Raw genomic sequence first — 13,571 nt, 5'->3', positions numbered from 1 at the left:
GTGTCATACGAAATGGTCACCAATAATTATGACCCTAGAATCGATCTATTGCATTTCAATCTATTTTAGATTTAGGGTTAGTTAGGGTTAGGGGTGGGGGAAGGGTATCTTTTTTTCTTCACAAATGTAAATAAACCCAATGTGTTTCTTAAACGAGGGACATATCCATACGGCACAGAATGCTTTTTAACTCAATAGACGCCAGTGATTGGTTAAAATTGCCGAAATGCAAGAAATTAAAGACGAAATATGTTACAGACTACAGAATTTTCTCAAGAAAACGAAGAGAAAATGATGTTTTATAAACACATTCTACCAGTATACGAAGTTAAACATTTTTTAGTTACCTAGAAATTATGTTAAAAACTGCCGTTCAAACCGTAAAGAACCCATTTCTTAAGTCGAAAGACTTTAAATTTTCCCATACATTATATTGAACTGGCAAAATTTGAAAGCGTTTTTAGTCTTATTTATGACACTAAATAAATCACGTGTTTTGTAATCCTAACTTTCGACAGGGATATTGAATTTCCCTGCTTTCGATGTGGAAAATGTTAAGATTGCATTTTGAGTTGCTTCCCCTATCCCTACTTGAAACACAAGGATATTGCATTGTCCAGCAGCTGTACGACAGCAATCTGACGTCCGCCCGATGTTGGAGTACTGTTAAAACAAACAAACAAACAAACAAAAAGAATCAATACTACTACAAATACAATTTTTTCTACATGGACGGTGATAGTAATAAGTGGAACTGACAATGAGAAATGCAAAACGTAAAATAACCCCGTTTTGATGTCATATTGATGACGGGCCGATATCGGCAAAAAATTACCGATATCCCGCTGTTCACCCGATATCGGCCTGATATGGTCATGCTGGCTGGGATAGTGAACCATTGATTAGCCCATTGGAAACTTGTACAAATGTTCACCAAATATGGTATGAAATAAGAGATAATATGGATTGTTAAAATGTTATGACTTGATATATATTTGTTTAAGTATATAATCATAACTGAAGTATATAATCATAACCTAAAATAAATTACCATGACATGTAACAACATAAAGTTGATAATCATAACATGTAACATGTATTTAGTTCATTACATCTCAACTGAAAGTGTTTGGAGAGTCAGTGTTGAGGAGAATAGAGCATAGTGGTGAGAGAAAAAATAATAATGGTACTGGCATGAGAAACCTATTGCCTGGGATTTAATTATGGAGGGACAGCAGAATGGCTGAGTGGTGTTTAGTTATGTCCAATGATAGAAATGGAATCATGTAGACTGGGGGATGGTGTTTTTTACCTTCCATCATCTGGGAAGATTGTAGCGTGTTGAATGTGAGATGCCGTATCACGTCGATATGACGTAGCCCACTACTAAATGTAGCGTGTAGATGTAACGTTTAAAAGTTCTCACGTCGGAGTAACCAGTGAACATCGAAAATTCAGCACCAAGAAAGAAGAAATATTTATGTGGTGTATGCGGGAGATTTGAAATAAGGACATCTACCTTCTCTTCGTCGATGGAGACATCTCCAGAGGTAATGCACCCTTCTACGCGGCCCGACCCGAACACTAGAAATAGCAGCTGCTTTTCCCCTACCTTAACAACGAGCTCACACGTCCGACTCGCTCGGTTTCCTCGATCGAAAAAGCCCAATGCTGCACTGCTTGTGCGCGTGTCACGCCTTCCCCTTCTTCTTCCAGTTAGCCACAAGTTCCGGTCAGCTCCCCAGCTGCTAACGTCATCCCACACGCCACCCTGATCTTAAAGATCACATTCTCTCTACTCCACGTCGTAGTCCACCATCCAACCGGGAGGGCGCCTTGCGCGTCGGTATCTTCTCAGGCTAGGCACCTCGTTCTCCCCCTCTCCACAATCGTCGTCCGACGAAGCGACAATCCTGCGAAAGTCCAAGACATGTCACGGCATTCCTTCCACAAAGACGTTGTTTCTGGAATTGACCGCCGTCACCGTTCCTCTGCTCCATTGGGACGTACAACGCGCCTTTGGTGGCTTAACCCAGACTTCCTCCCCTATTTTCACGCAAGTGGATCCCTTCTCTTCCTCGTGGTCCTCCGGCGCTTTACTCGGGTGCTTCCATTTATATTTAAATACAGTTCTGTGCGGCACAGATTCTTCAGCTTGTCCGGATCGGGGAGACATGTACCAAAAAAACCACTTCCAGCGGCGAAATGTGCCCTCTTTCCGCTATGGCCTTGACTGTCCGCTCGGCCTATACGCACTTTCCACCGGTCGAGCATATCCCTCAATGCTTCCGAACGAAACGCCGCCCGTTTTCCATTAGCAGTTCTTCCACGGGACCTCTCTCTAAAAATATCCCGTTCAAAATCTGCGCAATCTCGTCAGCAATGCCCGTTCTCAACTCCCTCCAAATTGCCAGTCGGCCCGGCCCGCAGTCGACCATGGAGAGATACATTCCCTGACGGTAGTGCGTCACATCCACAGCTAGCCTTTTCCATCGAAAGGTTTCCACCGAAAGGTTTCCTTGCTCATTCCCACACGGAGCAGTGTCAATGAACTGACACCTGCCGCAGCTCCCGACCACTTTCCGGATGCTTCTCCTAGTAACGTCTTCCCCTCGGCCTCGACACCAATTAAGGGCAGCGTCTCCAAAAGTGCCTCTACTCGTTTGCGGGGAAAGTCAGAGAGGCAGCAACTTCCCCACGGTCGTTTCTCTGGTCGCAATCACGGGCAATGTGTCCTGTCTGCCTGCATCGATAGCAGACGGGCCCCAGTTGCGTACACTCCCTCGCCATGTGCGACCCCTGACATCTAAAGCACCGATCTGAGAACGGCCGCTGTCGTTGCACGGTAGGCTTCTTCGCGTCTTTCTCCGGCAGTCGTCCGTCTTTACGCACCTTCATTACCGCCATCGCTATCGCCTTCTGCCCAGTGTTTCGCGTCAATACGCGTGCTTGAGTCACAAGTTCCCTCAACGCCATCTTTTTGCCCCCTGGCAATTGTTGCAGGCGAATCCCTACGCCGTTGGGGAACCCACTTACGAACGCCAGTCGCGCTGCTCTCTCCAGGCCTTCTCCTGTTAACCCAGCCAGCGTGGCTAACCTTCGCACTTCCGCCGCGTATTCGTCTACCTGTTCTTCCGTCCATCTAATCGTACCCAGGTTAACAAAGGCTGTGTACTCACATTCGGTGTAAGCATCTCTCAGGCGTTGCTCAATCTTCTCGCTCAGCCGTTCTTCCTCGTCCATCTCAAGATATAGCGTCAACGCGCTCTCTTCCAAATACAGCGCCATAAGGCTCGCCACATCGCTTATGCCTTGCAGTCTCGCCACCAGCCTGATTTTACGAATCCAGGCCACTACATCGCCCTCATCATTAAAGAGTCTGATAATGTCGCTGGCAATCCTTTTTTTCGCTGCCATCGTGGTGATGTCTTATATGGAGTGCCGAAATAGCTTGTGGTGTATGCGGGAGATTTGAAATAAGGACACCTACCTTCTCTTCGTCGATGGAGACCTCTCTAGAGGTAATGCACCCTTCCACGCGGCCCGACCAGAACACTAGAAATAGCAGCTGCTTTTCCCCTACCTTAACAACGAGCTCACACGTCCGACTCGCTCGGTTTCCTCGATCGAAAAAGCCCAATGCTGCACTGCTTGTGCGCGCGTCACACCTGCCCCTTCCTCTTCCGGTCAGTCCCAAGTTTCGGTCAGCTCCCCAGCTGCTGACGTCATCCCACAATTTACATATATTTATTCGTTTGCCCGACAGGTAGTTAAAGATACAGTAGCAATTCTAGTGATAATGACAACAAGGTTGGCTCGCTGGTTAGTAGAAAAAGGTTGTATGTCAGTAGAGAGTGAAAGAGTAAGGAAGGCACAGTGCTGACTAGAAAGGAAGAAAGGATAAAGGTGGCATCGTCTTTCTTGCGGTCGAAAGCTTCTGTTCGTACGTCGAACTAAGGGCAAGGGAAGTGTTGTTCTTGGTCATGGCTGACGCAGGAGAGCGTGTTACTCCTTGGTCCACTGATACAAAACAGGAAGAAGAGATAGGAAGTGTTCTCTGTTATGAAGACTATGGTCAGTAATGTAGGTCAAACCCTAAACAAACCTTTCCTTGACCAGCACAAGTCCTAGGGCGTCGAGTGTTTACTCATCAATCATCTAGTGTGGAGAGGATTTCCCGCTCGTTTTGGGTGGATTTGGTTTCAAATTTCGGGCAGGGTCAAGCTAGATCCCTACAAAATGTACCTCAAGTCCATAAGTCTCATTTCTATCACTTTATGACATAAAATGACACTAGCTATTTCAACCGACCACATACAGCTTACCAGCAGTATGCAAGAATTTGTCTGTACACATTTGTTCACATCTGTAGAAATCAATAATTTTGTTTTTCCTATGTTAGAAATAAATATCATTTAAATCATTATTAATTCTCCCTAGAATTTACATGTATATGACTAGTTTTTAGCATTAGTCAAAATATTTTACTGATAGAATGTCAGTGGTAATACATGCCTCTATCTGAAAGAAACCGGTTTTTAAATAAAAGTAATCTACAAAAAATGCCAACTTGATTAAACAGTTAAATTCTTAATTCACCAAGACATCATTACATAGAAACTTCTCACGATCTCAATTTACATTGTATAATCAGTTATTAGTCTGTATTCCCGTTAGATAACAAATATATTCTCAAAAAGTAAATGAAACACACCTTTGCAAAGAAATATACTTAATACCTTTTTCTCTTATTTTCATTGACTAATGATGTTTTATTTTAAAGAAATATGCATAATAGTTTGAGAGTGAAGTAGTGATATATTTATAAATGGCGAGAAGATGAAGTGTTTGAAATGATTTTCTCAAAAGCAGTTTAAAAGAATGTAACAGTAAGAACCAGCCATTGCTGAACAAGCAATTGAATGTCATTATCGCATGGTGTCATTCAAGTGTCGTGAGAAGAATCTCATGTACTTATAGTCAGAGGTGAAGATATTAATTTCTCTTCTATTTATGTCTGAACTGAATGATTTGAAACTTGAGTATGTGTGTGTGTGTGTGCGCACACACACACACACACACACACAAATTTACATGGTTATGTAAATAATTTCTGCAAATAGCTCAAGGATATTTATCTCCACACTCTTTACTACCTTAAAGCGGTGAAGGTCGATTATTATTTTGCCTTTAAATAATTTCAATATCTGAACAGAAACATTGTAGTTTTCCTGCTTCTTGCCGAATCTGGGAGCGGCATTTATTTCTGAGCTGTTTTCTTACTCCTTCAACATCCTTTGAGTATCCTGTTACTCATGTTACACACATCTAATATATAAATCTCGTTCTGTTTGTCTGATTGCGCGGTTATAACTTGAATATTGTTCATCCGATCGCGCTGAAATTTTAAACATGGATATATCAGAGAGCGGGGCGTTCTGTAATCTAAAAAGATTTTCAAAATTGTCAGTTTCAAAGTGAGAATCGCTATTTTCGTAATGTTTGCCTGTTCTTTTATTCGAAGCTACTGTTACGTATCCCGTTGTTCTTACCACTACGTCAGTGAAAATCGAAAGCAACAGTCGTCAAATACAAAAGCGAAAGAACTGTTAATTGTTTAAATTTCACTTGCAATATTCATTTTGAAGATAAAACAGCGTTCAGTCTGGCATATAGGTGTCAACATGAGGTATGCTTGAGTGCAAAAAGTTTAAGGTTATTTATGATGTTTGGTTCCACTTGAACTTGTATATATATTGTGTTAAGATTCGTTATCAATCAATTATCCTTATTGAGAAGAAACAGTCAATAGTAACCACCACATAGAATCATCTAACATTTCTATTACTTAACACCATCCAAGTTAACCCTCTTCACCTTTACAGCTGATATGAAAAGCTACGAGAAAAAGGCAACCATTTTAATTAAGCAAAAAAGAGAAAAAAATTTACTGCTATAAAACGTGTAAAATTTTGGGGTTAATAATCTTAATCATTAGTTACAGTTTCTCATTCAAACTACATAATAGGTAGACTTGTCGGATTCTTTGTAATAGGTTTTACAGCTGCATAAAATTAATCAACCAATGTTCGGTATTCCTTCATTAAACAAAATGAACAGATCAACATTATTAGATCAGTTTTATTTTTAAATCACTATTCAACCACTTCACTACAATAATTTTACTGCTTCTAAATTGCTGACGTTTCATTCCAGGTCTTTCATTTTGAGTTATGTCGTTGAAACACCCTTAACTTTTAGTAGTCCGTTTGGCAAGTTCACAGTGCACTGCCGAATAAGTAAAATAACAAATGCTTCTTTCATCAAAAGATCGCATTCACTCTAACCAAAAGTAACAACCCCATACAATCACCAAACATCTCCACAACTTAACACCGTCCAAGTTAACCCTCTTCACCTATAAAAACCTTCATTGGATGAGGGGCATTTGCTAGTTCTTCTATAAACACACAACACGACATTATCATATTTTCTCCACTCATTATTATATAAAATACCAATATTTACTTCTTAAACCATTTTGTTGGTCTTCCCAATCACTGATCAATTTTTGTTCCAATTCAGTAAAGATCTATTTAAATTAATTTCTAAAAGTGCTGATATTAGTTGCCCAGTGAGTTACGATAAATATTGACAACATAGAGTAACAATAAAAATTACTTTTAGGAATAAGATTTAAACACGAATTGGAATGATTTTCTGCACTGCTCAATATTTCCATTTTATCCATAACTTTGTACCATAATCTCATACCGGTGTCATTAAATATATTTTCACACACACATTTACCCACACACACACACGCACACACACACACACACGCACACACACACACACGCACACACACACACACACGCACACACACACACACACACATTGGGTCATCCCATAAATAATGCGATTTTTTCAATTGCATGAAAATTGTATATATATATATATATATATATAGTCAATAATAAAAGGGTAAAATTAATTAATTATTAATCAATTTTACCAAGTAGTGTTCAGTATGTAAAAAGACCATTTACGGTATATTTAAAACATTGCGTTATATAATTAGGGTTCAGTAAAAAAATTTACTTTACCACACACCGAACTTTTAGAAATAGCAGCCAAACAATTTTAGCTATTTCTTCTACTATAAGTCTGGGAGACTTTTCTTATAGTAGAAGAAAGAGCTAAAATGTTTTGGCTGCTATTTCTAAAAGTTCGGTGTGTGGTAAAGTAAATTTTTTTTACTGAACCCTAATTATATAACGTTAAATATATACTCCCATGCCATCAAAGTGACACTGGGATAAAATATACGAAGCCCAGTATACCCATCATGACTACCCGTCTGATAAGGGTACACCAGGCACATGCATCACAACCATATGTGCGTGACATGGTGATCTCATATCAAAATAAACATCACATGACCTTGCAGGTGGGGCCCAGTTAGAATTTTTTTCTGGTCGAGTAACCCATCCCGCTCAAAAGGTCCCTGAATAAGGGTTGTTTAAGGATGTTGAACGAAACACACATATTTCCAGAGGTGAACTATCCAAATCCCAAAGAATCCCTCTCAACACATGGCTATGATGCTCCTCCACTACTTCTGCTCGTGATCAGAGATGCACATATCGTCAGCCCCTAAGGGACATGGTCAACTGGTTACGGTCAAACAACTGACAACCAAATCTGTGGTATTGAGCAGAATATTTGCTGTAGCCCATCTTTATACCAAGACAAAACAATGTACATGATGACACTTCGAATCAGTTAAGATCAGAAGCCACGAGAGCCACTGCCTGGTACTGCATCATGGCATTTCATAATCATCATCATCATCATTATTATTATATGTTTGACTTTTGCTTTATGTTTGTACAAGTTGGCTCCAAGTCTCACCCAGAGACCTCAAGAGACAACAGGTTGGAAGTTCACGTTGTTGTTATGCCTAGTGTGCCATATATTTGTTTTTTTTTTGGTGTTGTACTAGTGATTGTCTAATAAATAAATTTAAAAAAAAGTTTGTTTTAAACCTTGAGATTACATAGAGAGTATTTTGCGTAGGATATGAGCAGTTCCCATGAGCACTATCTTTTGAGTTTCTGCCATTTTGGGGTTTCCTGGTATCTGAGTTAGGTAGCAATCAGCTCCTTTCGCTATCATTCCCAGGGCACCTATGACAACAGGTATTGTTTTAGTCTTCAGGTTCCACATTTTGCTGATTTCGATTTCAAGATCTTTATATTTGCTCAGTTTTTGGTCGGTCTTGACAGATACGTTTATATCGATTGGGACAGTCATATCAATGAGGAGGCATGTTCTTTGTCTGAAGTCTTTCAAATTGCATTCTGATGTCGTCACTGAATTGTTTGACTATCGCTAGTAAGCCCTTGAGTTGTTGGTCATTTTTTGCAAAAAGCTTTAAATCATCCGTGTAAATGAGATGATTTATATTTTTATCAAACATTTTATACCAGTACTGCGCGTCATTGAGCAGTTTTGAGAGAGGTATTAAGGCTAAACAAAAGAGGAGTGGTGACAGTGAGTCACCCTGGAAAATGCCACATGAAACTTTTACATCACCAGCATTTAGGGATTCATTGTCACTGTTCAAAGTTAGTGTGGTTCTCCATGATCTCATACTTACAGTCAAAAAGTTTCGCAGAGTAGGTGCTATCTTATACATTTCCAGGCATTTCTTAATCCAGCTATGTGGTAGGCTATCAAAAGCCTTTTTATAGTCTATCCAGGCTATTGATAAGTTTTTGTGTCGTTTGTGACAATCTTCTAAGATCATCTTATTGATCAGTAGTTGGTCTTTACAACCGTAGGATCCACGTTTACATCCTTTCGTTCATTAGGGAATATGCTGCTGTCTGTTAAAAAACTATAAGTATATTCCGTCAGGACAGATGTTAGCGTTTTATACATAGTTGTTAAGCAGGTTATGGGTCTATAGTTTTTTGCTTTATTTGTTTCTTCACGTTTTGGAAGCAGGAATGTTAACCCATTAACTAGCCAAGAAGGCATCCTACTAGGGTGTTGCAAAACATCATTATACAGTTCTGTTAGCAGTTCATGGCTCTCTGGGAAGGCATTCAGCCAGAAGTTAGGAATTTTATCCTTTCCTGGAGACTTCCATTTGCTTGACCTCCTGAGAGCAGATCTTATATCTTCTACCTTGACACCCTCCCACTTTTGCTCATTATTTATTATTATTATTATTATTATTATTATTATTATTATTATTATTATTATTATTATATATATATATATATATATTAGGCGCAGGAGTGGCTGTGTGGTAAGTAGCTTGCCAACCAACCACACAGTTGCGTGTTCAGTCCCACTGCGTGGCATCTTGGGCAAGTGTCTTCTGCTATAGCCCCGGGCCGACCAATGCCTTGTGAGTGGATTTGGTAGACGGAAACTGAAAGAAGCCTGTCGTATATATGTATATATATGTATATGTGTGTGTGTTTGTGTGTCTGTGTTTGTCCCCCTAGCATTGCTTGACAACCGATGCTGGTGTGTTTAGGTCCCCGTCACTTAGCGGTTCGGCAAAAAGAGACCGATAGAATAAGTACTAAAAGGTGGTGCTCCAGCATGGCCGCAGTCAAATGACTGAAACAAGTAAAAGAGTAAAGAGTAAAAGAGTATATATATATAATGTCAATGTATCATATATCCGAATAAGAAGCACGTTAGGTGTTATTATCTGTTTGGTGGGATATGAAAGGTTTAGTCCACTTTGAACTTTTAAACTCAAAACAAACTATAACAAAGAAGATCTACTGCAAGTAGGTTCGCTAGAAGAAAAACGGGCATAACTACAGATTTCGGCAAATTCATCGGAGTCCACTTCAATTCGTCTTAACTTTCAAGAAAATGGATATTTTTTAAATGAAATCCTCTACAAATATACCTCAGCCTGTGTAGATTCCGAGAAAATTGGGGGTTATTTTTGAGAACTATTCCCCATTCGGAGGTGTTTCGGAACAAGTCGTCCATATTTGTTTCATTTTCTCCGTTTTACGCATTTGTGCATCCGTAGATTTCTACTGAAGCAAGAAACAGGCAATGAAGGCAAATGAAGCCCTCACTAGAAAACTCATTATGCTAAAAATAATGGCTAAGGGACTTATCTGTTGCGTACGATTTTTTCCCCACTTTAAGTAAATTAATAGATAAACGTTTCTGATAGAGAGGCAGAAGACACCAGAAACAAAAGTAATGAATATACACGCACAGTTAAAGTATAATTTGTTACATAATCTCTATAATAAACATGATACTGAATGAAATAATTCCCCGTTTGAACTTTTTAATTACATATATACATATATGATATAATATAATATAATATAATATAATATAATATGATATAATATAATATATATATATATAATATAATATAATATAATATAATATAATATAATATATATGTATATATATATATATATATATATATATATATATATATATATATATATTACTCTTTTACTCTTTTACTTGTTTCAGTCATTTGACTGCGGCCATGCTGGAGCACCACCTTTAGTCGAGCAAATCGACCCCGGGACTTATTCTTTATAAGCCCAGTACTTATTCTATCGGTCTCTTTTGCCGAACCTCTAAGTGACGGGGACGTAAACACCAGCATCGGTTGTCAAGCAATGCTAGGGGGTCAAACACAGACACACACACATACATATATATACATATATACGACAGGCTTCTTTCAGTTTCCGTCTACCAAATCCACTCACAAGGCATTGGTTGGCCTGGGGCTATAGCAGAAGACACTTGCCCAAGATGCCACGCAGTGAGACTGAATCCGGAACCATGTGGTTGGTTAGCAAGCTACTTACCACACAATATATATATATATATATATATGTATGTGAATTTGTCGAAATTCCTCACCCCACCCCCTCCTAAAAATGAGATGTTGGAAAGGCAATGAAAAATAATTTGACTTTCTTCCAAAGCTCCGGATAGCGGTCACGCATAGCTTTTTGAAGGTAAGATTCTTGATCACACTTGCGGAATTTAGGCTCCAATTCATTATCATTTTGATGGGTTATCAGCTCTTCTTCTAACTCTCCACTCTCTTCTTCAACGATGTCAATGAAGGGGTTGACAATCCAGTCAGGAACTCGAAGAGCAAACAGATCATGAAATCGACGCTCCATATCTTCCTGCAGTTCAGTAAGGTGGGAGCAAAAGACAAGCATATCCTCGTCTGCAAGTTTTCTGTCCTTTTCAAAACTAGACAAGCAAGGGAACTAGAAAGACTCCCTGCGTCCAATATTGCGCTTATACATAACAAGTTTGGCTTGAAATGTTGAGATGGTTGTCTTAACTTGGGTGAGATTAACACCATCTCCTTGCAGCTGCTTATTCACTTCGTTGAATTTAGTGAATAAGTCAAGACAAGTATGCAATATCTTTTTTATACTTTTAAGCCTCACACAGTTCTGGGACGGTGGTATCAAAGAACTGAATCAAACAAAGCATGAAAGTGTGTCACACAATTCCCTGTGATAACCACCTCACTTCTGTTTGGAGCAGCAAGTTTTGAAAGTCTTCGTCGTTTTCGAAGCAAAGCTGTTGAAATAGGCGAGAGTTTTGAGCATGAGATTTTATTTCCGGCAGTGATGACCGTGTTTAGGAAATCGTGAAGACGACTTCTGAGGTTTCGTGCAACAAGATGTCGGTAGATCACGCAGAGCATCGTGAAGATATCAGGTGAACTGACTTTGAGATAACTGATGAAGCCGCGATGACAATCAGTCATCGATGGTGCACCATCAGTTGCACAAGCTACAATATTATTCAGTGGGATGTCCTTTTTGTCAATAAAGCTCTTGACAACATTGAAAATGGATTCACCCTCGCTATTAGTTTCCAATAGTCTGGAAAAGAGCAGTTCTTGGCATAAACTTTCCTCTTTCAGAAAACGAACATATGCGAGGAGGGAATCATAACCTGGGAAAGTAAACTCGTCGAACGGCAAGCTGAATTCTGCTTTCTTCAGAATTGTGCAGAGTTGGTCTTCGACGACTTCTGCCATTTCATCAACTCTTCTCTGGACAGAGCTATTACTTAGAGGAATACCTTTGATAATTGGCTCTGATGCCTTGTGTAGCACCGTCTTCAGGACTTCTTTTACAGCTGTTCCCTTAGTGTGAGGTTTGCCGGACTTTGCAATAAGAAGTGATATGTTATAAGAAGCGCGTAAACCATCATTAGATTGACTGGATGAACTGGGGAAAAAACTTCTTATTGTTTTTCTCATGTGAAAATTATTTTTAAGGGATTGAAAATAATTCAAATTTTTTTTCTGCTCTATCAGGATGCATTTTATTCAAGTGTTCTTGAAGACTCGATGGTTTCATCGTTTCATTTGTAAAAGTCTTTTCACAGAGTAGACAGAGTGGTTGCTGTTGGTTGTGTGGAGCTGCAATAAACCCACACTACCCCAACACCGCTTGACAACCAGTGCTGATTTGTATACGTCGCTGTCAACCAGCGGTTCAGCAAAAAGAACCGATAGAATAAGTACCAGGTACTAAATAAAAATAAGTCCTGGGATCGATTTGTTTGACTAAAGGCCTAGCATGGCCACAATCTGATAACTGAAACAAGTTAAAAGGTGTATATATATATATAAATATTTATGATATATGTATATGTATGTATTTTTTTTATTTATCTAGCTTCAGCTCACAAGCTGTGGCCATGCTGATATATATATATATATATATATATATATATATATATATATATATACACAATATGTTACATTACTCGATAGTCAAGATAAAACTCTGAGTTTCAGATGCCGAAGTGGAAATCCACAACACCATCTCTTCGGTTATCTGGCTATTTGAAAACGCTATGAAAAAATACCGTTAAACATAGGGAAATTACTCTGTTATAACTCTGCTTGCCTGCGTACTTATACATCGCTCGCATTTTTCGTCATAAAAATTATATAAAAATGCATAAAAAATATATTAAAAAATATATAAAAATATATAAAATCTTCTTGGGACATAACATAGAAAGCATGTTCTATCTGTTTTCTTTAGGGGACCAAAAACGTAACAGAAATTTAGTCACATGTGGGCATGATCCAAAAAGCTCTGTCCTTGTGTTTAGACATGTAGTAGGGTCTAAGCTGCTTTTCCAGATGAGCCATCTCTCCATGTCGCATAGACCGCACCTTCCGCTGCCGTTGGTATAGGGCTTACATCTGGCCAAAATCTTCCAATGTATGTTATAATCGACACCTTTATCTCTTAAAGACCAAATATGATTAGATAATTGTGTCGCTTTTCTTTTGTTCCAGTGCCTAAAGCTCAAAGTGTGGTTATTAAACCTGGCCTTGAAGTTACCCTCTGTAAGGCCCACGTATTTCTTCGTCGAAACGGTGTCTTTAGTGGTTATAGGGTTTACGGTAGCTTCATATATGATGGTCTTGGACATGCAAGCTCCATTTAGCGGGCACAATTCTTTATTCCTGCATGAACAGCTGTTTTCTTGTTGTGTTT

General features: G+C 39.1%; 1 protein-coding gene across 1 annotated transcript; it reads right to left on the bottom strand.

Annotated features, from left to right (window-relative positions):
* Window positions 1–11,506: 11,506 nt before the first annotated feature.
* LOC115222339 (SCAN domain-containing protein 3-like) lies at window positions 11,507–12,313 on the bottom strand. The gene has a single exon (XM_029792528.1). It carries the CDS (start codon window positions 12,311–12,313, stop codon window positions 11,507–11,509), a length of 807 nt encoding a protein of 268 aa, XP_029648388.1.
* Window positions 12,314–13,571: the final 1,258 nt, after the last annotated feature.

The sequence above is a fragment of the Octopus sinensis genome, linkage group LG19, assembly GCF_006345805.1.
Source record: "Octopus sinensis linkage group LG19, ASM634580v1, whole genome shotgun sequence".
Taxonomy (NCBI): Eukaryota; Metazoa; Mollusca; class Cephalopoda; order Octopoda; family Octopodidae; genus Octopus; species Octopus sinensis.
Note: the sequence above shows the minus strand (reverse complement) of the source record. Positions and strands in the feature narration are given on the sequence as shown.